At 54.1% G+C, this 24335-nt stretch overlaps 1 protein-coding gene and 1 long non-coding RNA gene across 2 annotated transcripts; one reads left to right on the top strand and one right to left on the bottom strand.

Moving 5' to 3' along the window:
• The first annotated feature begins 3275 nt into the window (after window positions 1-3275).
• NMUR1 (neuromedin U receptor 1) lies at window positions 3276-8004 on the top strand. Its single transcript, XM_033069317.2, has 3 exons — window positions 3276-3813; window positions 4252-5148; window positions 6384-8004. Exons 2-3 carry the CDS (start codon window positions 4254-4256, stop codon window positions 6785-6787), a joined length of 1299 nt encoding a protein of 432 aa, XP_032925208.1. The 5' UTR covers window positions 3276-3813; window positions 4252-4253; the 3' UTR covers window positions 6788-8004.
• A 5477-nt stretch (window positions 8005-13481) lies between these two features.
• LOC117001038 lies at window positions 13482-19367 on the bottom strand. Its single transcript, XR_004418901.1, has 2 exons — window positions 14357-19367; window positions 13482-14064 (listed from the first exon to the last, which is right to left on the bottom strand). It is a non-coding gene; the product is annotated as an uncharacterized LOC117001038 (long non-coding RNA).
• Window positions 19368-24335: the final 4968 nt, after the last annotated feature.

Below are 24335 nucleotides of genomic sequence, written 5' to 3'. Positions count from 1 at the left end.
TGGTCCTTCCTGCCCTTGAGGTCTAAAAAAAGCATCCTCCTGGCTCTCTGAAATGCATCCTCTAGGCTTGTCATCTCCAGGTGACCAAAGAGGTGCACCTTTGAATAGGCAGCTCCCAGCAGAGACAGAAGCCTCTTGTGCATCCCAATGGCCAAAAGATTTGCTTGGGTTCATTCTTGCCCAAAAGCTTCATGACCCTGTTCTCTCAGGCCATCCCTGCCCTGGAAAATTTGCTGCAGCAATACCTGAGAAGGCATCTGCTTCTTCTGTGGCAGCAGAATGCAGCCCAGGGGCTCTTGCCTGCTGCAGGATAGAAGAGAGGGGACAAGGGACTGTCTGTGCCTCAGTTTCCCTCTTGGATGCACTGTCACACTGTGGCTTGGTGCTTTTTGTGTTCAGAACCAAAGGGTCTTAATTAAATCTGCAAAGTGCAGGAAGAATCAGTGACAGAGCACAGACAGCTCCACAAGGTTGTGCTGGGCTGCCCTGCAATTAGTGTGATGCCCTCTTGGAAGGAGCCAGACGTGGATGCAGTAGGTTATTAGGGCTGTGCCTCTCAAGCTTTGAAACGGAGGTTTGTTTTCTCTTTTGGCTTCTTAATTGTCCTGGCACAGCTGCAGAGGTGGGCCTTGCTCAGCTTCTGTGTGGGAGCCTTAACCCACTCGTGGGGGAGCCAGCTGCCAGCAGGGACCACCCCTGCACTGGCTCTGGGAGGGATGGGTGCACAGCAGGGAGCAGGAGGAAGACTGGAACTGGGGTCACGAAGGACCCCAGAGGTGCTCTGGCTGTGGAGAGGGCTGGGCTGTGGCTGACAGACCATGAAGAGGAGCAGGTTTTGGTGTGCAGCTGGCCATCCTCCCTGCTACCTCCCCAGGCAGGGCTCATAAAATAAAATACCTGGTGAGAGGAATAGGCTGGGACTGTGCTGGGAGCTGACTGTGCTCATCAGGACAATCAGAAAACAGGGGAGAGGGATGAGGAATGGAGCGAGATTTTCCAGAATGCTTCTCTCCATTTTGCAATCCCTGAAGTGAGCTCATGCTGCCATTCCTCACTCCTCGTGCCTCTGCACTGGCACAGATCTGTTCCCTGCCTCGGGCATCCCCTAGGGAAAACAGCCTGTGCACAATCTGGAGGCAAGATTGGAGGAAAGAAATCCCTGCCTCATCATTACTGTTTGTAGCTCTGCCACCCAGGGTGTGTGACCTGCAACGTGCCAGTTCCCTGGCACTGTCACCCATCCTGGCATCTGCTGAAACAGCCCTGCAGAGCCCTTGCCAGCACCATCCAGCTGCTGTCCCTGTGTCCTGTCCCAGCTGTCACCAGCACTGTGCCATAACCCTGTTTTACTGTGTCTCCATCCCCAGAGGGGATGAAGTTTCATTTCTTCACTTCCATAGGAGCAGGCGACAGCCCTTCTTCTTCCTACCAGCTTCAGACACTGTTTCCATCTTGTTGATTCTTTCCCTTGAGTAATATCTTGTGTACACTCATTTACCCTCCAGGCCTTTGGCTTCAGCAGTTCCTTTCCTCTGGGGGAAAAGATGTTTTTTCTGAGGAAAGTCAAGGCTCAGGGCAGCCATAGACCCTTACTGCCCTTGGCATGTTTGCCCTGCCAGCTCCCCTCTGCTTGATGTTTTTTTGCTGAAGGGAGCAGAGGTAGGGCCAGGTCAGGGTGACCAAGACAGCCAGGGCTTTGCTGGTCTTGTCCTGTCATCCCTCGCCTGCTCTGGAAGTTCTTGGAGCAAAATCAATGAGGAGTGAGTGGTACTGCTCCATCTGCTGTGTGCTCTGGCATCAGGAGGAGGATTGGGCTGTGCAGGACCCCAGGGGCTGTGTCCTGGTGCTGGAGGCCACCAAATCCAGGTAGCTCCTCACATCCTGGCCACGAGCACCAGGCTCGGCAGTGCAGGGAGCTGTGCTGGGGCTCAGCAGGGCTCTCCTGGCAGGTCTTTCCAGGTCCCTTCTCCAAGATCCCTGTACTGCCTGCTCGAATTCAGCCCTGCTGGGGCTCTTTCAGCTCAGCCTCTGTGCAGGGTGGGATGGTGCTGGGCAAAGAAGGAGGTAAGTCCCGGGATGCCAGAGCCCTTCAAGGTGTCATCCCCGGGGGTACCGCGTCCACCTGCGCCCTGCCGCCCTCGGAGGGGATGAAGGGACCGGCACGTGTCCCTGTGCCCAGGGGTGCTGTCCCCGAGGTGGCAGTGCCCGCGGCAGAACGATGCTCTGCCAGCCCCGCATCCGCTGCGGGGCTGGGGCGGGCTGAGCCCAGAGCCGCGGAGCCCCCACCCCGCAGCCGTAGCCCCCTGCGCTTCTCCGGCTCCGGGCGGGTCTCGGTCCGGCCCAGCACGAGGAGCGGAGAGGAGCCGCGGGCGGAGCGGGGACACGCAGCCTTGACACGGAACCGTGGGGCTCCGGAGGTGTGTGCGGGTCTGCGTGTGTGCACACCTGTACATGTGTGTGTGCGGGTCTGCGTGTGTGCACACCTGTACATGTGTGTGCACACCTGTACATGTGTGTGCGGGTCTGCCTGTGTGCACACCTGTACGTGTGTGCGCGGGTCTGTGTGTGTGCACACCTGTACGTGTGTGAGCGGGTCTGTGTGTGTGCACACCTGTACACATGTGTGTGCCCGGGTCTGCGTGTGTGCACACCTGTACACATGTGTGTGCGTGGGTCTGTGTGTGTGCACACCTGTACATGTGTGTGCCCGGGTCTGCGTGTGTGCACACCTGTATATGTGTGTGAGCAGGTCTGCGTGTGTGCATACCTGTACATGTGTGTGCCCGGGTCTGTGTGTGTGCACACCTGTACATGTGTGTGCCCGGGTCTGTGTGTGTGCACACCTGTACATGTGTGTGCGTGTCTGCGTGTGTGCACACCTGTACACGTGTGTGCGGGTCTGCGTGTGTGCACACCTGTACACGTGTGTGCGGGTCTGCGTGTGTTCACATCTGTACATGTGTGTGCGTGGGTCTGCCGACGGCAGAAGGAGTGTTCGCTGGCGCGGGGGTGCCCAGCACGGAGGACAGGCGGACAGCAGCGCGGACAGACAGCGGGCACGGTGCTGAGCCGGGCACGGAGCTGAGCCGGACGCGGAGCACGGGGCGATGCTGCGAGTGCAGCAACTTCCTCGCACTCAAGTGTGACGGGAGCCGGCTGGAGCCACCTGCTTCACGGGGAGTGATTCGGGTGACCCAGGGATTGCACATCTGGAAGTGGGAGAGCTCAGGAAGCCGCTGGGTCCATCTGCGTTTCCCGGAGATGAGCCCGGAGGAGCGGGTGCTGCACAGCTCCCGTGCCGGCCGGCGCCGGGACGGCCGCGGGGCTGATCGATGCTGATCACCACCGAGAGCACGCAAATGACAAATGACGGCGTTGCGAAGGCTGCCAGAGGGGCAGGAGACGCCTGTGCCACCCTCCCCAGGGACTCTCAGAGTCAATGGAGTTTATTACCTTAACGTTATTTCCTCCTTCTGAAGGGCAGCTTTCGGCAGGGCTGCTTTGCAGATAAGGAGCCAGCCCCTGGCAGGGGCAGGGTCTCGGCACCGCGATTTGTTTGGCCAGCGGTGGGAAGGGAAGCCCACGGCACAGCCCCCAGCCTCTCAGCTGACTGCGGACACGGCGGAGAAGGTGGATAAGGGCAGGCGGCTTCTCCGAGCTGAGTTCCGAGGGGGAAGCAGCGGCAGGATTTCATTTGCCTGCCTCTTAAGGCAGTGAAGTCTCCATCCCCTCCCACGCTCCCTCCCAGCACTGACCCTGTCCGGCGCAGGGGTGGTGGGACCTCAGCATTCATCTGGAGTTTCCCAGCAAGCCGTAAGTCCTTATCATGTTGGAAAATCAATTTTCCTTCTGGCTGTTTTATTGGTTGCCCTGCCAGCTCTTCTACATATCCGGTAGAATTGCGGCCAGGGGAGATTTTTGGGGCTGGCTTTTTGGGGCTGTATCCTGAGCAGAACGGGAAAAGGGGACAGCCCTGCTGACCTTCCCCTGATGGGGCAAAGGGGCTGAAGTGGACTAGGGAGCTGCCAGGGGTGTTTATGGATGGGAAATGGGGCAGGAAGCACTTGGGACACCGAAGGGAGTTTAGGTGGAGGTTTTGTGTGGTTTCCCAAAGAAAAGGCAGGATGGATTCGAGATTGCAGAGCCCTAGTGATCAGCAGAATCCCAGCACCCTGACACCAGTGGGGAGAGAGACAGCAGGAGCAGGGGGAGCAGATAAATTGGGAAAGCATCTCGCAAATCTCTCCACAGCCATGAATCCCTATGTCAACTGCTCCAGTTCCGAGTTCCCTCTGCCTCAGCAAGATTTCCCTGTGGAGCCCATCAGCCCCGATCTCAGCAACACGACTCACCCAGAGACCTTGTTCGACCCTAAGGATGTCAACCTGACAGAGGAGCAGCTGCGGGATAAGTACCTGGGACCTCGACGGTCCAACTTCTTTGTCCCAGTCTGTGTCATTTACCTGCTGATCTTTTTGGTGGGGGCTGTGGGCAACACTCTCACCTGCATTGTCATCCTCCGGCACCGCTTCATGAGGACACCCACCAACTACTACCTGTTCAGCCTGGCTGTGTCTGACCTGCTGGTGCTGCTGCTGGGGATGCCACTGGAGCTGTACGACATGTGGAGCAACTACCCCTTCCTGCTGGGGGCCAGCGGCTGCTATTTCAAGACTCTGCTCTTTGAGGCCGTCTGCTTTGCCTCCATCCTCAACGTCACAGCCCTGAGCGTGGAGCGCTACATCGCTGTGGTGCACCCGCTCAAAGCCAAGTACGTGGTGACCAGGAACCACGCCAAGAGGGTCATTGTCACCATCTGGGTCTTGTCGGTCATCTGCTCCATCCCCAACACCAGCCTCCATGGGCTGCAGCCTCTCTACGTGCCAGGACGGGGGCGGGTGCCCGATTCAGAGATCTGCACCCTGGTGAAACCACGCTTGACCTACAATCTCATCATCCAGGTCACCACCATCATCTTTTTCTTCCTGCCCATGGGGACCATCAGTGTCCTTTACCTTCTTATTGGCCTGCAGCTAAAGAAAGAAAAGATGCTGGAAGCCTTGGGAGCCAAGACCGGCAGCAGCCGCAACTGCCGCAACACCCAGGGGCAGAAGAAAGTCAAGAGGAGGCAGGTCACAAAGATGCTGTGTGAGTCAGTCTGGGAATGGCAGAGCCAGGGAGTATCTCCCAAGGCTGTGTTTGGAGGGTGCTGGGGGGAAACTGAGTCATGGACAGTCCAGAGCACTGAGGTGGGTCATCCCAGAGGAAGGCTGTGGGTCTGGTTTGCGGGGTGTTGGGCAAAGGCAGATCTGGTGATTCTACTCCAGCAGTAAGGATTGCTTGTGCCAGCTCCCTCCAAGTCATACCATATCCCCTCCTCGAGGGAAGTGCAGGGTGAAAAAGAGATAGGAGGTGGGTTGGGATGGGGGAACCCACTCCCCATCCCTCCACTCAGACCTCAAATGCTGGTGGCACTGGTGGGATTTCCCTGAAGGGCAGCACTTCTGCCCAGGCCCACAGCCTCTGTCACTCTAATGGGGCAGTGACCCAAGGCTGGATTGAAACATCCTCTTTCCCACTGCTCTTCACACTTGCTCCCCTCCGCAGCACAGTTCCCAGAGCCTCTGGCCCCCTTCCCAGGAGTGGGAGCTGGCTGCCCTAGCTGCCTCTCCCCGGCACGCTGACCTCCCCACGCTCCCAGTCCTGTGAGGGCACAGCCGTGGCAGACTGCCCAGCCCAGTCCAGCAGCAGGGTGAGGGCTGCTTCTCCACCACCTCCCAGACAAGTGGTAACTCTGCTTTCCAAGGCACTCAGGCTGGGGACAAAGAGGGACCTCTCCCTGCATGCCACAGAGATGCATTGTGGCTTGGGTATGGCAGAGGACCCTAGGACAACCTGTACATATACTTACCTACACCCTTTCCTCTCCATCAGCAGAGCTGGCTTATAAATCAAAAAAAAAGCCAAAAACAAATCAAAACCAGAGCACAAGGAAAGGTCTCAAATAGCTCGTGCTCCTTGGGCTTTGCTGAGGAAGGTGGCAGGTTTTGGGAGGCTGGATGCCAATGGGGGAGTGAATCCCCCAGCATGGCTGTGACAGGGCCAGCTGCCTGCCAAGGAGGAGTGAAGAAGTGCAGCACTGAAGGGCCTGAAGTAGCACTGGCAGGAGGTGGAGGGAGGAGATCCTGTCCAGACCTCCAGCCTTTCCATGACAAGTCCAGAAGGCAATGAAGGGACCTTTCCCATCTCCTTCTTCCTCTCTCTCGTGCTTCTTTGCTATGGCCAAAGCTGAAATGGGGCAGTGCTTGGTCAGGGACTGGAGATCTCTGTGGGGTTGGTAATTCCCACGCCCCCACTAACACCAGCTCCTTGTCTCCCCACAGTCGTGCTGGTGGTGGTGTTTGGGATCTGCTGGGCCCCCTTCCACACCGACCGCCTTGTCTGGAGTTTTGTCTCCACCTGGACCAGCAGCATGCTCCACATGTTCCAGTACGTCCACATCATCTCAGGTGTCTTCTTCTACCTGAGCTCGGCCGCCAACCCCATCCTCTACAACCTGATGTCCACCCGTTTCCGGGAGATGTTCAAGGAGGTGATGTGCCGGCCGGGGCACCGCGCGCCCTGGGCACGCAAGTACTCGCCCAGCATCACCCGCACCACCACCCGCAGCACCGAGTGCGAGCCCATGCCCGGAGCCAGCGGGCTGCCCCTCTCTGACGCCGAGGAGTACGAGCTGGAGGACATGGACAGGGGCCAGGCCACCGCCCACGCAGCGTCCCTCTGCTGAAGATGTGGGACCAGCTTTCCTCACCACCAGCATCCATCTGACTGTGGCACTCATCCTGTGGTGGGGAGCGGGGCAGGAGTGACGGAGGGATCCCTGCATGTCTGTGCTGTCCCACTGGGATGGAAAGGATGGCTGTGTCAGCAGCACTGCCCCAGGGACATGCTGTGCCCTGGATGCACTGCAATGCATCCCATTGTCCTCAGCACCAGACCTGGCCAAGGCCAGGGCATCTCTTGTGGTGTGGGGACAGCTGACATCTGTGTCAGGAATATGTCAGTGGTCCCTAAAAATATTCCATCCCTCCTGGCCTGGTGGGGTGAGCCCACAGGCACTTGGGCCTGGGGCTTAGGTATCCCAGGCTGTTTTGGGACACAGGGATGGATGGGTGCCCCCAGACCCGTGCTGAGACCCAGGGGGGTGTGAGAGCTTTGCCTGGGATTGTGGTAATATCCCGTGGGGAAAAATGGGTCTGTGGGTGCCTTCTCCCTTGAGTCCTCTTCAGGGCTGTCTGGCACCAACGTGACCCTGATTTTCTGCACATCTCTTCAGTGGTGCCAGCTGGTGTCTGGCTGCTGGTACAGCTCCTCACTCCCAGCCTTTCTCATGCCCTGTATTCCCAGCCCTTTGAGGGCAAGGGAAGGAGCCCGGCTGCTCCATCCAGAGCTGGAGTTTGTGTGGGGGAAATATGGGACAAAGGGATCTGCAGGCTGTCTGTAGTGCCAAGGCAGAGCTCCATGAGTGTCTGTGTCACATGATTATGCTCCCCTCTCCCCTCTCTGACCAGCATGTGGTGGGTGCCAATTTCTTCCTCCTCTGCCTACCATGGTCACTTGAACTGGTGGGGAATGTGGGGAGCCTTCCTCCATCCCTGCCTTGCATGGGCTGAGCCTCATTGAGAATTAAAAAAAAACCACTGGCCTGATTTGTGCCCTGCTTGTGTCCTCCAGCACCCAGCTCTGCTCCCAGCACGGGACTGAACCCAGGCCATGCTCCTGGGGAGGGTGACAGATGCGCCAGGGTGATGGACACCAGGGGTGTTTCACCAGCTCTCCCTGGGGGCTCTGCTGCGGTGGTGGGTCTGCAGGTCCAGGGGCACTGAAGGCATGGCAGGGAGGGCACAAGTGGGATGTCTGCACCTTTCCTGGTCTCTCGGGCTGAGCTGGGGCTGGGGCCTTTGCAGGGGGACAGCTGCCTCTGGAGCCATGGCCATCAGTCCTTCCCCAGACACACAGCTTGAAAATGTCACGAAAATGCCAGGGAGTGTGGGCTGGCTGGTCATGCTCTCCCAGGCTGGGAGGACCCATTGATTTCCTGTCTGAGATCAATGCTGCTGCCTTCCCTGTGTACACCAGGTCCTACCGGATGAAATAGTGAGGCTCTGAAATGGGAGCTGAGGGACTGCCCAAGCAGTTTGAGCTCTTGTTTTGCTTGACTTACTCAACCCCTACTCCCTCACAGCCAGCTCTGGAGAATCCCCTGGCTCAGTATCACATGGCCATGCCTCTGGTCAGCGTGGGCTAACCTGGGGCTTGGTTGAGCAGAAATACTGGATGAGAAAGCCCCAGGCAGAGAGTACTGGCAGCTGCTGCTCTGCTTCCAGCCCCTCCTAAGCACATTCTATGGGACCACAGCCAGGCCAGTGACCAAGAAGAGGAAGGGTTTGGGGCTTGCACACTCCCTCCTGCCCCCATCTACCCAGTCCCAGAGGCAGTGCAGCTGGCTTCCCCTGCTTCCCATCCCACAGCCAGATCTGCCACGGGCAAAGCCCTTCCTTAGCCCTTGATGTGTCCTGATGAATGCTGCTGGGTGAGGGTGGGCAATGGGCTGAAGTAACTTTGCGTTTCAGGGTCTTGCTGACCACTTGCAGCCTCTCTCTGGAGGATGTTAGTGTGGCTCAGGACACTGAGATCTGCCTGTTTCATCCTCTCTCTCTCTCCCCTGTCGGTGATGGTCCTGGCAGGGGACAGCACCCTGGCAGCCCTGTGGGGCCCCTTGCTGCTGCTGTGTGGGTGGATGTGACTGATGCCTCCTTGATGGTCATTATTGCCCCATCTCACTTCACCCAGCTGCTTCCTCAGCCACAGATCTCCAGGGAATGGCTTTTTAATAGGCAGTCAATAGTATTTCATAATGCAGTAACAGACACCTGTGTGGAGCCTTGGGGTCCCTCGTGCTGCACACCAGGCAAACTCGTCCTGCTGCTCCTGAGCAGCCAGGCTCTGCAGGGATACAGCTGTGGCTGCTGCAGCTCAAGCACCTTGGTCAGTGTCAGAGTGTGTGTTCCCAGCGTTTTTTTACAGGATCCTCACTTACAGCACAGCTGGGATGGAGTCCAGAGCAGCCAGAAAGGTGAGGCACTGGCTTTGCCTTTATCCAGCCTTATCACTGCCCAGACATCTCCTGACCTGGGACTCCCCATCCTCCTTGGTGATCCCAAATTCTCCTCTTTGAGATGGATGAGGGGAGAATATGCAGCTCAAGCCCTGAAATATTGGGTGGTGATTCTGGGGCTGCCCCACCACTCACTCCACATGCACAGCTAGGTCAGGATCACCCTGCAAAGCATTCCAAAACTTATCAGAGATGTAGCTGCAGCACAGCTGGTGGCAGTTCCTGAGTGGAGATTTATGGGCAAACTTTGCTCCCCTGGCTGGGTTTTGATGATGTGGAGACTTCCTGGGTACCACATGCCAGCAGGGCTCCCAAGAGATGCTGGGATCAAAGGCTGCTGGGCAAGTCCTTTAATCCTATAATTAATAGTAAAATCTGCATGAAACCTAATAAAAATGGAACTGATCTCCTCAGGGAGAATGGTTTCCTTCGTGAAGAGCATTTTACACCTCTCCACCACTGGGAAGGCAGAGGTTGATGACTCCTTCCTGCCACAGGCTCCTTGCTGTCCTCAGGAAGGGAAGATTAGGGAGCTGTTTGCTCCAAGAACGATGCTCCCCACTGCCCTGAGCCCTCAGGATCAGCCTAATTCCCAGTATGAATTAGAGGGATTATTCCTCCCAGGGAGCTGGTACAGAAGCAAAGGGCCCTGTGGGATGGGGAAATACAGAAGGCAAGGATGGGCAAGTTGTTCCCACTGCTCCCACTCATGTAACTGGCCGGGGGGGGAATGACTGGTGCTTCAGAATCATTAGGCAGAAGGAGCATTCCAAAACTGCCTGGGAGTCAAATAAATATTTCAGGGCGCAAGGAACCCCAGATGGGACAGAGTAGAGGTAAATTAAGGGGCCAGGATATGCAGGGAATGTGTGGATGCCGTTGCTCTGTGTCTTTGCTCGGAGCTGGGAGAAGCATCTCTCTGTCCCTGCAATACGGAGCACGTGGTCAGGTTGGGCTCCATGCCACCATCTCCTCTCCAAACACTTTGTTTCTGAAGAGCTGTTCCCCAAAACTTGTCCATCTGTCCTCCTGGACTTATAGCAGCCTCTGTCCAGCTGCCAGCTCCTGCCTAATCACCTGCTCCTGGCTGCAGGAGAACCCTCCAGCCCCTCTGTGCCTGCTCAGCTTCTGGAGCTGCTTCCCCGCCACGCTGCCGCATGCCCTGAGTGACACAGGATCTCCAGAGCTCCCAGTGAAAAGATTTATCACCATAGCTGTGGGGATTAAAAGGCAATCCATCTATGAGGCTGCCCCTGCCTTGTAAGGCTTTTTTTTTGTGCTGTGATTGCTTGCAACAAGCATGGGGTGGGATTTTTTTCTTCCTTTACTGAGCCAAATGCAAGTTTTACAGCAATTGCCTTGTATATTTGTAGCCATGATAAATGGCTCCAGAGTGTGCCAGCGGAATTTTTTGCCACCCCTTTTCAAGGGAAAATGGTTCCAAGGGAAGGGTTGTTTTTCCCTTCCTTCACACAGCCATGGGATGGGGAAAACTGGTACAGTGTGAATTTGGCAAAGCCTTTGTGAGCCTGGGAATGAGCAGCTCCTGTCTAGGGCTGGGCAGGGGGGCAGGTTTGGGCTGCCCAGCCATGGATGCCTTTCCCACCAAGATCCCCTTTGTTAGGGGAGGAAGGAAGCAGGAAAATGTAAATGTCAGGAAACTGTGCTGGGTTTGAGCTTAGGCTCCTTTTTGAACCATATTTCATTTATTCCCCTTATTCCAGGCTAGTGGTGGTGAAAAGCCAACACATAGTGCCTACAGATGGTGATGGGCAGCACAAGATAGGCAGGGAGGCAAACAGACAGCAAGAATTCACAGAATCATGGAATAGTTCCGGTTGGAAGGGACCTTTTGATGTTTTCTAGTCCAGCCCCTAGTGTATACATGTAGAACTTGATTCTGCTCCTTGGGGACACCTCTGGGCTCAGTTTTTAGGCCCATAGCAGGGGCAGCCCATCCTCCTACCTGGTTTCTCAGTGGCTTTCCCAAGAGCCAGGATTCTCACAGAGATCAGTTTTCAGGCAGCCAGACCCTGCAGAGAGGCTGGGGAGAGGCAGCTGGGGAGCCCAGCCCAGCCCAGGGCCTGGATGGAGCAGCTCAGGTGCAGCTCTGGATGCTCCAGCTGACTCAGCAGTGGTGCTCTGTGAGTGTCACCTGCACTAGGGACAGTGTCCTCTGTGTCACAGCAAACCCAACAGCCCTGGAGGGATGAGGCCATGTGCAGGGAAGTGATGAGATCCTTGTACCCCACCTCTCCCCACCTTAGGCCACATAGGGAGGGAAAACACTAGAGCTAGAGGGACAAAGGGTATTTCTAAGAAGTGAAGGACTGTGTGCTGTTCTGTGTCTGAAATCCCACTGTCCTGCTGGCAGGGTGAGGGGAAGGACAGAGCTGCAATGCATGCACAGTGCCCTTCCCCACAGTCTAGCAGGGACAACCCATTAAAGCCATGGGCAACTTCACAGGCATCAGCTGGGGCAGGGTTAAAACCTCACCACCAGGGTTAAAATCCCAATGGATTAGAAGAGAGAGACTGGTTAGCCCACACCTTCTCCTGCAGCAGCTGTGTGGTTGCTAAAGACGGCAGAATTTATGTCAGAGAAGCCTGTGTGAGGCTTAATTTTGTTCACAGGGACACTTTGGTTAAGAAATGAAAGTGAGGAAAGATAATTAGCAGTGCAGTAAGTGGATTAAAGTCGGCTGGATGGCTGAGCTCTGAGGCAAGTGGGGACTGCTAACAACTGGCTGCAATTGCAGGCAGGACTGGGGGGATTGGGCTCAGGGCCCTGAGACTGACCTGGAGGACAACAGGCTCTCCTACAGCCCCACAAGCTGTGCTTAGGATCCCCAGCACACACCAGGACCTGCCCTGGTCACCTGGATGGGATGTGGTGGATGAGGGGGCACCAGCCCTCCGGGTCTCACTGGAGTGGAGCAAATTCCAGGATGAGGAGGAAGGCTGGGAAGCCCAGACTGGAAAAAGCAAACTTTTATCTAGTGTTCTATATATTTAGGACCAGTGAAACTGGTCCCTGACCAGTCCCTATTGTCCCTGTCCAGGCTCCTAAGGCAATGGTGTAGTACCTCAAGGGGAAATGCCTCCTTATGAACCATGTGCTTTTCTAGAAGGTCAGCTCCTCTTCAAATACGGTTTTGAGGGTGTTTGCTTCTGCTAAGGGCTTCTCTGTGTTACAACCAGGAAGGGAACAACAGCCCTTGCTTCTCCACTCCACCGTGCCCAGATGGCATTTTCCTCTCCCTCCTGGCACCCTGGCAGTGCTTGGACCAAATCTCTCCAAAATAAGTTTGAATGAAAACAAGTAAAACCCAAGGTAGGGACCCAGGCTCAGGGCTAGACTCCAGCTGTCTCTGCTGCATAATTATTACAGTGGCAGACTTTAATTATGTGGGTTTATCACTCTTTGTGCTTATCATGGCAGCCAGGGCGAGTTTGTCTTCTCACTTCAGGACTATTTAATGTGGCACATTGGAGAAAGCTGTCTGAGAGGATTTGGAGGCCAAACTCATCTTTCTTATCTTTCCTGGGCGGGCAGAGTGACTGTGTCGCATTAATGACCATCTCAAATTAACGATGCTGAGACTGAGCATCCCCTCCCCCTGAGCTCACATCAGGCACAGGATGGTTCCAGCTGGCCCTGGGGCTGCAAGCCAGGTCAAAAGCTGTATTTCACACAGGAATCAGCCTGGGGCTGCCAGGATTGCAGGACACAGGTTCCCAGCAGGTATTTGGCAGACACTCATGGGTGGGTTCTCCAAGACTCCATGCCCTGGCAGGGCAGGCAGTGCCTCAGGGGCAAGAGCTGACAACAGGCAGCAGGAAATGGAGACACAGACACAAATCTGTTTTTCCTCAGTTCCTGTGCCTGACCTATTCCAGGACAGCTGATAAAAACTCCTTGCTGCCTGACACTTGCTTGTACGGGCTTGCAAAGCAGCTCAGCAACACTGCCCTCCTTCATCCCCAGGCAGGGAATCCCTGAGGGGCTTCCATGTGTTCTCTTGCATGGCAGCAGCCTCAGCACACACAGGGCTGTCCCCTCCCCAGACAGACCTCACTGTGGCAGCACCTGCTCTTCAGTGTCCTGCTTGCAGGGAGAAGCGTGAGCCCTGAGCCCTGGCATTTCCCACTGCCCCCATGACTGCATCCCATCCCATCCCATCCCATCCCATCCCATCCCATCCCATCCCATCCCATCCCATCCCATCCCATCCCATCCCATCCCATCCCTGGCCCAAAGCACCCCCTCCCCTGCACACCAACCGCTCCAGCACTTGGCTCCTTTAATTCCTTTAATTTCTCATCCCTTGCTCAGAACATCTGGGACCAATTTGCTGCTGCTGTCACCAGAAAGAAATCAAGTTAATGACAAGAAAGACATTATAATTTAGGAGCCCCATCAAGCCTCACTGCTGTATTAATAAGGAGCAGGGAGGATATCTCTGCTCCCTGCTCTGCTCTTCTCTCCCACACCTACAGCCCCAAGCCATCCTGGGAGCCTGTTAGCAATGCCAGGCTCAAGCTGACTTTTTGCATCGTGGTTTGCGAGCTCTTCGCTCCTCTGGTGCTTTCCAGTGATTTCTGCTCTGGCTAAAGGAAGATCCACATCTCTCCACAGCTCTTCACTTCTCCAAACTTATTCTGGCATCAGCCCCATATCTCTCTGCCGGCGCTGATTTAAACAACTGCCTTGCACAGATGGAAAAGCAAATGGTTTGAGCTGGGTTTCATTCCTATTTTTCTGTGGCAATCCCGACTGACAGGCGGTGAATCCATCTGGCAGGAACCTGAAACACAGCAGCAAGTGCTGTGCTCAAGCATCATCTGCAGGATGAGGGCTGGGTGAGGACTCCTTCAGGCCCTTCCTGTGGAAGAAAGGAGATAGATGAGATGCATTTCTACTGATTCAGTTAAGGATGGTTGAGTTAGATATACAGCAACAAAAAGCCAAAACAAAGAAAGCACAGTAAGTGGTAATAATTGGAATGAAAAGCACCCATTTGCACCCAGTGGGGTGGGGTGAGTGTGACAGTAGAAGCATTTAAAGGTTTTTCTTCCTAGAAGTAGGATTTTTGTCTCTGTGCTGATTGTCTGTGCAGACATAGCTGGGAGATAACAGTTTAACCCTATTCCAAAAGCCAGTAGGAAACCACCTACCCTTGGAGCTGAGATTGGTCTGACGGGCTGTGAGCATTTCCTCAGTTGTTGGGAGGAATTCTCTGTGTCTTCTTGCTGTTCCTCCCAGCTCCTGGCCTGCTTCCTTGCCCCAGAAGATTATCATCTCCCCAGCCCAACAGCTACAGAGCTGAAGTCCTTTGGCTGACACTGGTGCAATATTATTCTGCAGGTGTGTGCTGGGAGAGGCTGGGGTCAGCAGTGAGGTACCTCTGCATTGTCCATGATTTCCTCTCCAACCCTACTAGAAACAGGTTTGGGGGTCTGCAGCCCCATTCAGAATCTCCCAACACTCAGCTTTTCCGTGCCAGTGATGATTTTGGTCACTGTGCTTGAGCCAGGAATTGGGAGAACAATTCAAAACAAGAAAGCCCAGGCCAAGCAATCTGGTTTCCTTTTGATTTAATACCCAGAGGGAGCCAGAGTGTCTCCAAGCACAGACTGCAGGGAGACATGGTCCCACTGCAGTCCTGCTCTGCCAAGGACTTGCTTCAGCTGTGTCCCCTCCTTGCTGGTGAGGGCAGGTCCCCTCCTGTGAATTCACCCCACAGTCACTGCTTTTGGCAGCTGGGACACTCATGACTCTGATGTGGCCAGAGGGCACTTGTTGGCATCTTCAGGACCTTCTGCTCCCAGAGGCTGCTCTGTGCCCCACAAAACCAGGCTTATCCCACAAGAGGAGGATTTAACCTTTTTTCCAGAAAACAAGCAGGCATTTTGCTGTGAGCCCCCAGGTTTCTGCTATGCCTCTGAAACCCCCGTTCAGTGCCTTCACTCAGTGGTGGCAGGAGCAGGACCTTCTTTCTGCAAGTGAGAGAAAGGGCAGTAGAGGTAGAAAAACAGGTCCTGATTTTGTGCCCCTTTGGTCTGAGGCACTGGGCAACAGAGAGATGGCTCAATATGAGTAAGCAAAGTGTGACTATTCCTGCTTGGTGCATTTCTGCACCCTGCAGTCATTTCTGTGTTAAATGAACCTTTCAATACCAAGAGGGTTAAGCTCAGGCTGTGGAGCACTGCACTAATCCTGCAGTCATGACAGTGCAAGTGCAGCTTGGTGCTCTTTTAGACTCACCAAGGTTTGGCTTTAGCTGGTTTTCCAGCAAAGCTGGTGTCAGAGCAGGGACCTGAGGATGCACTTGTCTCCCCTTTCTGTGTTAGAAGTGGGAACAGCTCTTGGTCCCCACAACTGGCCAGTCTGCAGGACCTTTTCAATTGCCCCAGCCTGTTTTCTGGCCAAGGCTCTGGCAGGAGATGGTTGGTGAGACCAGGCTCTGTGCTAAGCCCTGCTCTGCTGAAGGTGTTCATGAGGGCTCAGGGCAGCCCTGGACAGAAATTGCCTTTCTCCTCTCTGCACAGGCAGCTTCACTCACAGTGTGATGGGGGCAAAGAAAACCCATCCTCAAAACAGAGAAACCTGGCACCATTGTGGCTGGAAATGTTTGGACTTTCCTTAAATTTCCCCTTTTTTTTTGGACCTTTCTCCCAGTGAGATCTCCTTTTGCAAACAGGTTTTCTCCCTCCCAGGCTGTGGCTCATCTGCTGGGGATCTTTTATCAGCTTCAAGGTCTGGGCAGTGCTGGCCCTGCATCAGGAAGCACTTTGAGTGGAGGAGCTCAGTTTCCCTGGGAGGGATACCCCGAGCCAGGGTGAGGATGCAGCCACAGGATGAGCCCCAGCAAGACAGCAGGACTGGTTTGGGTGCTCCTTAGCCCAAAGGCACAGGGTGATGCCACCTGCACCAATTTCAGCAAGTTTAGGCACGAGGCTTTGAGGCTCCCAGCCGGAGGGTGCAGGATTTGGCACCCATAGTGGTGATGATTCATTCTGCCCCTGAAAAAGGGTGCAGAGCAAGCACAGCTCCACAGCACAGCCCCCAACCTCTGCCCATTGCTGCAAGCACATCCTGAAGCCTCAGAGCAAAGCAGGGTGGAGACACAGCAATGTGTTCCCTTACCTTCACAGCATCCTCAGGAAATGTTTCTTTCCTAACAAACCCTTACCGAGGCTGTTACACACACATATGTACCAATCTAGGTGTGTATTCTCAGGCTCAGAAAGGCTTTTCTTGAGTAAATGCAGCAGCTCACCCGGTCAGGGCTGCCTTGCCTGGGCAGGTGGAACACTGGGAGCAGCAGTGCTCCTTCTCCCCTGGCTCAGTGTTCCCCTTCAGATGTATCCAAAGCACCAGAGGCACCTTCTTCCTCATCCCTGGGGCTGTAAGAAAGCACCTTCCCTTCTCTTTCTTACCAGGCTTATTTTTTTTTTTTAAGACCCTGTAAAGAAATATACTTAAAGAGGTTCAATTTCAAGCCATGAATCAAATGTTTGGGAGAATTGCAGCCTCACAAAGATAAATCAAGTTACAAACAGTGCTCAGAGGTTATTTACCCCACTGAGAATGACTGTAAAATCCACACTTTTTCCAATCTGCAGTGTACTCAGGGAGCCCGCCCTCCCAGACAAGGCAGAATGTGCCAACTACTTGTAAATTATATTCATGGACCTTTTATTGGGCAGATGCTGCATTATTGGACTATGGCACAGGGCAGAGAAAGTAATGAAGGCAAATGGTGCAGAGCCACCAGAAAAACATATCAAATGAGGGTTTGACAGCATGATCTGTACTTGGATTTGTTCAGAGAAAATTGCAAGTGCTTTTGGTTTTCATGCTGGAGGAAAGGCTGTGTGGGCTCCCCTTATCCTTGGGCAGGGGGTTGTTGACATGGATTTGAAATCTTAGGTGGAAATTTTGCCTCTGATAGCTTTTTAGGCCATGTCTGCTCTGTCCCTGAAGTGGCTGCAGGTAAGGTAACCCAGTGTGGCATGGCTGGAGGGGCAGTGCGTCAGTCCTGGGGAGGTGGAAAAGAACTCAGCAGAGGATGGTCTTGAAAGGGCTGCTCTCCCCATGATGATACAGGTCCTTCCTTCCTCCATTTTTCCTAAATGGCCCTTAAGTATCCTCCCTGTCTATGGGACATGGGATTCCTTCATGTGCTGGGCTCTGAGGTCCCTGCAGGTGGGAGTGCAGCCTCCATCCTTGACTGGGTGAGACCCCCCTCTGGAAGTGTGCAGTAGCCACCAGCACACCACATTCTGAGGGTTGACTCTGCTTCTAGCGAGCAAATCAGCCTCTCCAGCTTGGAGCAGAGCTCATTCAGCTCACTTTTATGTGCTTAATCCCAGGCAATGTGCAGGCTTTGCCCTGTGCTCCACATCATGTGCATAATAAATATGCTAAAGCAGACAGCTAATTATTGGGAATGTAGAGCCCAGCAGGAGGCAGGCAGACATTCTTGTGCCTTTGCCATGACTTGTTATAAAAGGGTTGTACTGCTCAGATTCATCTTCCTGATCCCATGGCTGACAACATCCTAGAGCTGTGCTGGGGGCAGCACTGATTCTCAGAGCGCAGACTCCTCTCCCACTGCCATGCCAAGGGGACTTCCCTGGGGTAGGGGCTGCCCTCTCCTCCACGGTCCTTGTAGCCCTTCCCTGTTCCCCTGCTCTCTGGGACAAGCTCTCACTCCTGCAGGTTGTCAAGGCACTAATGAGCCCCTGAGGTTTTTCACTGTGTGCTCCCATCCCATGTAAATATCGTGTTCCTCAGGAGCAGCTCGTGCCCCTTCTTTGCCATGATAGAAGCGATTATTAATGCATTAGTGTTGGGCTGCTGAACCATAATGTCTTTATAGGCAATAGCATTAAGCATTTAATTACCCAGCGGGATGAATCGATGGGCTGCTTTCTTTGCTCTACAATTAAAACCGAGCAGGAGAGATGCAGTGTAATTTTCAGTGCAATTTTCAATCTGCTTTAAGCTTCCTCTGCCACTTGGTACACAGGGAGATGAGCTGATGGCTTGTACAGGATGGGAAGGAGAGGACTTTTCCCCAAGAAATCATGTTCTCGCCTCCCTCCCAGGATGCAGACATCATGATCACAGCTTGCCCAGCTAAATGAGACACCACTGGGTCGTTCAGGACTAGCTTTTTCAGGTCTGAGGCACCAATAGTGGGGAAATTATTGCTCTGAGTCTTATTTTTAGCTATGGTCATAGGAAGTTTCAAAGCAGTGGTTTCATCTCACATCCTGCATGTGGGAATTTCTGTGGTGAGAGCTGGTAAGTGAAATAGCCCAGTGTGCTGCTGGGATGAGGCACAAACAGTCTGAGAGTGGTCTGGGCTGGAAAAGTACTTTTAGCTCTAACTTTTAACCTCATTTGATGGAGCTTGCTGCAGAGGGGCAGATGGATGATGAAATCTGGATGGGCTCAGTCTCCCTGACTCCCAAGCTCTGACATCTCCCAGGCTCACAACTGGTCTGTACATCTTTGACACATACTCAGGTCACTTCAGCTCTGCAGGCACAGTCAAGTGCAAAGTAACCCTTTCCAAAAAGCTCAGCCCATGGCTGGACCATGCAACCGTGAGAGCTCTTGGGGTGGCTGTTCCCTCGAAGCAGCAAGCTGGGACAGGGGCTTTGCAAACTGCATGGATGGGGCTCAGTGGGCAGCTTCAGCTGGGAGAACAGGACAGAAGCTCTCTGGGGGAACGATAGAACATTTCCCACTGAGCTTAAGAAGCCAGCCAGCACTTCCCTCTGGCACTGATGCCTGTTTCCTAGAGTAGTTTTGGCTCTTGCTCCCTGGCAGAAGCTGGGACATGTTATACTGGGGACACGTGTGTATGTGTGTGTGTGGATCTGCTCCCCTGATGTTACTTGGCTCTGGTCTGGTTCTAGAGCTAAGGACACGAGGCAGACCCAGGTTCACCATGCCATGCTGCCTTTGCTGAGTGATGGCTGCATGTGGCTCCCAAGCAGGGGTGAACTCACCCCTGTCACTCAGACACAAACACAAAAATAAACTTTGATATCACAGAGTCTTCTGAGTTGGAAAGGACCCACAAGGGTCATTAAGTTCAGTTCTTAAGTGAATGGTCTATATGGGGATCAAACTGGTGATCTTATCAGGGGAGTGGAGAGAGACTCCTGCTTTTCCAGTTTGAATTCAACAAAGATTCTTTTTTTTTTTATTGAGAAGGAAAAAAAAAAAGAAAAAAAAATCCCCTGGTTTGGGTTTGTTCCAGGCAGAGCGTCTGCCTTCCACTGGCCTCGCGCCCGGGAGCTGCTGTGAAATGGAAATAGCCCAACACAGACCTGGGAGCAGAGGGATCTTCCAGCAGGTAAAACAGAGACAGAGCCCCAGGTCACTGCTCTGTGGGGCTGTACCAAGGGCCAGATGTGCTGAGCCACAAGAGTGTGCTGATGTTTTACTTGGACATCTTGACAGCCATCCCTGGAGACCCAGTGCTTGTCTGGATCCTATTCCCTACTGCCCTAGCTCTGGGGGATTAGTAGGCTGGACAGAAATGCCCAAGCAAAGAGGAGCTTCCCCCTCTGGGCTGTCTCCACAAAGGTCCTGGGAAGCCTTCCCAAATGCTGCAGGGCAATGCAGGAAGATGTGCAGTTGCATGGAACTGTGACATGCTCTGGCTGCTGGCCTGGCATCGCTGAACTGGGATCACCTGTAGCTTCTCTCCAGACTGACTTCCTCTGGATTATAAAGGATTTGCATGTATTGCTTCAAAATACCTGCCTATTCCCATCTCACTGACTTTCTCCACTTGGAGTTTCTCTACTCCAATGGAGAGAGAAGGGTGGTCCCAAGGTCTCCTCTCACCATCCAAACTGCTCCACATCTCCCAATCCTGATTTGTCTTCTTTATCTCACACTTACTGCAAGTCCTCTTCTGGTCCTACTTTTCTCTCACACATCTTTTTTTCCAGGGCTGCAGTTGTTCTCCTGCTGAGCAGATCCAGAGGGGAGTGCACCTGGCTGGGAGGCTGTGTGGGCTTGCTGGGAGCTCACAAAATCACAAAATCCTGCTGCCAGCTCCAGGCAAGGGGTGCTGGGGAGAGGAACTGGCCTGCCAGAAGGGACATCTTAGGAGAATTGGCTCCTTTTGGAAATAGAAAACCCCTTTTTTTCCTGCAGTTTACCAGAAATTATCACTACCAGGAATACTTGGAGGTCATGTGCATGCACAAAACTCCCTGTGGGAGTCACCCATAGGTTCCCTTGTCCATGAACCCCAGGAAATGGCACAGGGATGTGCTGGGTAATCACCCAGCATCTGCCAGAGTGACAATGGGTATGCCTGGCTCCAGGGGCCCATGCCAATTCCTACAGCATCCCACCTCAAGAAAGGATGCTTCCTGGAGAAGAAATTCCATACTCTGACAGGCACTGTTGACTTTCATCCCTGCAGGCCAGCAAGTCCCAAGCTGCCCATTTCAAGGCGAGGACGTGCTCTTTCCTGTGGCTACTTGAATTAAGTGCCATTTGTCACAGCAAGCCCTGCACCCACTTCATACTCGTCATCCTTGAGGACTCTCTTCTTAGCACAGACAGGGGGATAATGAAGAAAAGACTTAATTAGACTACCACACAGTCCTATCTCATTTTCTATACTGCATTAATCAGGGCCTGGGGAATTGGGCTGTTGGGAAGAGAGAGGACAAGCCCTGAGTGCCTGGCACTGGTGGGATTGGTAGATTTGCTTTTACAGTGTTGTTTTTTGTTGGTTTTTTTTTTGCTGTCACCTTTGCCATGCCATACACATGGGGCCACTACTCAGACCACATAGCAGGCTGGGGCGCTCAGGGACACTTTTCATTGCTTTTCTAGCTCGTTTCCTCCTTTTCTGAGCACCCACTGGGTGTTTGCTGGAGATCCCCGACAATTTTTTGGCAGCAGACGCCTGCACCAACTACAGGTAAAACTTCTCTCCTGACTGCACTCCGCTGCTGCTTGTGTCCGGCGAGTACCAGACGCGTCCCGGGATGTCCTGGGAGCGAAGGAGGAGGCAGGGCAGGATGTCCCCTCCGCTGCGCCCAGGGAGGAGCGTTTGGGAGAGCCGGGGGTCCCCGCGGGATCCCACTCGGGACCCGCAGCCTTTTGTCACCATCTAGTGGAAACACACAGCCGCGACCGGCCACAGGCAGGGCAGGGCGTTTGGGGACACTCACTCACCTCATCTGTCATTCCTGCGGGGCTCCCCCTCCAGCTGGCCACCCAGTTTTCCTGGCTTTTGGGGAGCCGTGTTTGCCTCGCAGCCCAGCTCCCCCAGCCCCGGGCAGCAGCGCCGGGTAAGGCGTTCCCAGTGCTGCAAGGCTTGGGAAAAGCACAGGGGTGAGTGTCTGCTATGCCAGAAACTGGGAATCCATGGCAAATCCCTTCTGGGGTCTCCACTGAATGAGCTAAATTCCCTTTAACTGTGGAATTAGATCAACACTCCCAAGCCACAGACATGCTACAACAAGAGACAGCCATAAAAGGACCTAAAGTGTATTTACTGCACAAATAGAGCTGTTAAACCTGCTCTTTTGGCCAAATTACCCCTCTCACTGATGCTTCTCTGTGAGACTTCCCTCGGCCTTGAAATTCCTGGAGCAGTCTGCAGAGGAGCTGGGCCGTGCTGTGCCATTGGGACAGTGCTGCAATGTGGTATGTCCCAGAAAAAGGCTGGCCTTGCTCCACTCTGGCAAGTGTCTGTCCTCCTGCCCACTGCTAGGGCTGACTGAAATCCTGGCCACACATGGGATACAGGGAACAGCCTAGCTTAAACACTGGCATCTGCAATGTCCTGGCTGCTTTCCTCCCTGCAGCATCCTGGCCCCTTTTTTGCCATAACAGCAGCTGGCAGGGTTGGGCCATATCCAGACCTGCTCAATGGTGCGTGGATAACACAGTGCATGGATTGATACAGAGCATGGATTGACATGGAGCATGGATTGACACAGTGCATGGATTAATACAGAGCATGGATTGACATGGAGCATGGATTGACACAGTACATGGATTGATACAGAGCCTGGATTGACATGGAGCGTGGATTAACACAGTACATGATTGATAGAGCATGAATTGGCATGGAGCATGGATTAACACAGAGCATGGATTGACATGGAGCATGGATTAACACAGTGCATGGATTGACATGGAGCATGGATTAACACAGTGCATGTATTAATACAGAGCACGGATTGACACAGTGCATGGATTAATACAGAGCATGAATTGGCATGGAGCATGGATTAACACAGTGCATGGATTAATACAGAGCATGGATTGACATGGAGCATGGATTGACACAGTGCATGGATTAATACAGAGCATGGATTGACATGGAGCATGGATTAACACAGTGCATGGATTAAGACAGAGCATGGATTGACACAGCCCTGGTGGGCAGCACTGGTTCTCACTTCTCTGCACAGGGCGCTGTGCTCCTTCCCCCAAATGCTGGGTTCTGCTGCAGCCTCAGGGATGCCAGAGGCAAGGACAACCTTCCAACACACTGCTGGGGAAAGAGATGGAACACATGCCATACTGAGAAGACCCCTGACAGGGTTGGGAACCAAGGCTGGCCAGCTGCCAGCCCAGCCCTTTGCAGATCCCACTGCTGGCACTGTTATTGGACACATGCGGTCCCAGCTGCCAAAACTGCCCCTGGCTAAAGCAACAGTTGTGCCTTTCTCATGGCAAATCAACCTTCCACAGCACGGAGAGGAACCAAGGCCAGCCCCAGTACAGGCGGCAGAGCTGCTCAAGCAATCATTATACACAATTCTGTTGCACCACATGCATGGTGAGGAGAGAGCAATCAGCTCTTGCTTCAGTTAAAAATCACTTTCAGGTCTCTCTGTCTTCCATCACTCTGCATCGCCTTGGGCCACACATGGTTTGTGTCACTGCTTCCACCATGCAGTGTCCCCACTTGGGGACAGCTCCTGCAGCACACAGTAGGATATGAGCCAGACACTGCTATTTCACAGGCAGAGTCCAGCTGCCCTACACAAGGGGTTTTCCCAGGTGGGATCTGCCTGCATGTATGTGCCAAGGCTGGGACATGGGCAGTATCCCCCTCTGTTCCAGCTCCTTCCCTCCCTACGCTGGCTGATGGTGGCAGGCTCTCCACAGGCTTGGCTTACTCCTGGAGAGGCTGATTGATCCCGTCGCCTCTCAGTGAGCAGGTGTCCTTAGCTATGGCTCAGCTTTCCTGGAAACTGTCTCTCCTCACCCAGCAGAGGAGAAAGAGGCCCTAGGACAGCCTAGGAGCCAGGTACATTGCCTCACCCATGTCTGTTCCTTGCTTCAGGTGGCACTGAACAACCCTGGGGTGTCCTCTCAAAGGCAGGGCCATGCAGGACAGCGTTCATTGAGAGTCTGCATTTTTATTCCATGGCTCACTAGGACCTCGTTTCCCAAGTCAGGCCTTGGAAGGCCAAATTGCTAGAATCACCCATGTCTGAGTCAGGAGGCCCTGGGAGCTGGCTGGTTGCCCAGTTTGAAGTGGTAGGGAATGTAAGGTAGTGGGGAAACCCCAGCAATGGAAGCCACTCTGTGTCGGGCAGGGGCGAGGCAGCACTCAGCCTTGCCAGCAGAATGACAAGTGAAACAGGGGTGCTGATGACCCTGGGGTCATTTTTATCCCGACTTTATAGCCACCGGGGAAAAATTCCACAGGGAGAAAGGTGCTGTCTTCTTGACGTGACTGAATTCAAAAGCATCTATCAGGCAAGCGCAGGCTTATCTTTTTCTTCCACTTTGGGTCTTTTCTCCCAGCCTGAAGCAGAGGAGTGCTCCTGTGCCAACTGCAATCTCAGCAGCAGCACACTGACTGGCTCCTACGGATACTTCTTCAAGCTGTGCACGGGTACTCAGTGCCTTCCGAGGGTCGGGGAGGGGATGCGGGGCAAGGCAGAACTGTGTAGCAGAGACAGCACTGGGGCAGAGACAGCACTGGGGTGAGCCCCGTCTCAAATCGGAAGGCAAAAGCGTGCTCAGGCAGAGCTCCATACCAGCCCCGAGCTGCCGCAGGGCGGGCCGGGGCAGTGGGGATTACCGGGGAACGGCAGCGTCACCCCGGCCGGGACCCGCGAGGCCCCGGGACCCCCG

This window comes from Catharus ustulatus, chromosome 10 (assembly GCF_009819885.2).
Source record: "Catharus ustulatus isolate bCatUst1 chromosome 10, bCatUst1.pri.v2, whole genome shotgun sequence".
NCBI lineage: Eukaryota > Metazoa > Chordata > Aves > Passeriformes > Turdidae > Catharus > Catharus ustulatus.
The sequence above is the reverse complement of the archived record's forward strand: the minus strand, read 5'-3'. Positions and strand labels throughout refer to the sequence as shown.

Coding starts and splice junctions, on each gene's coding strand:
- NMUR1 (XM_033069317.2), top strand. CDS start 4,254: ATGAATCCCTATGTCAACTGCTCCAGTTCCGAGTTCCCTCTGCCTCAG. Junction 5,149..6,383: donor GCAGGTCACAAAGATGCTGT/GTGAGTCAGTCT, acceptor GTCTCCCCACAG/TCGTGCTGGTGGTGGTGTTT.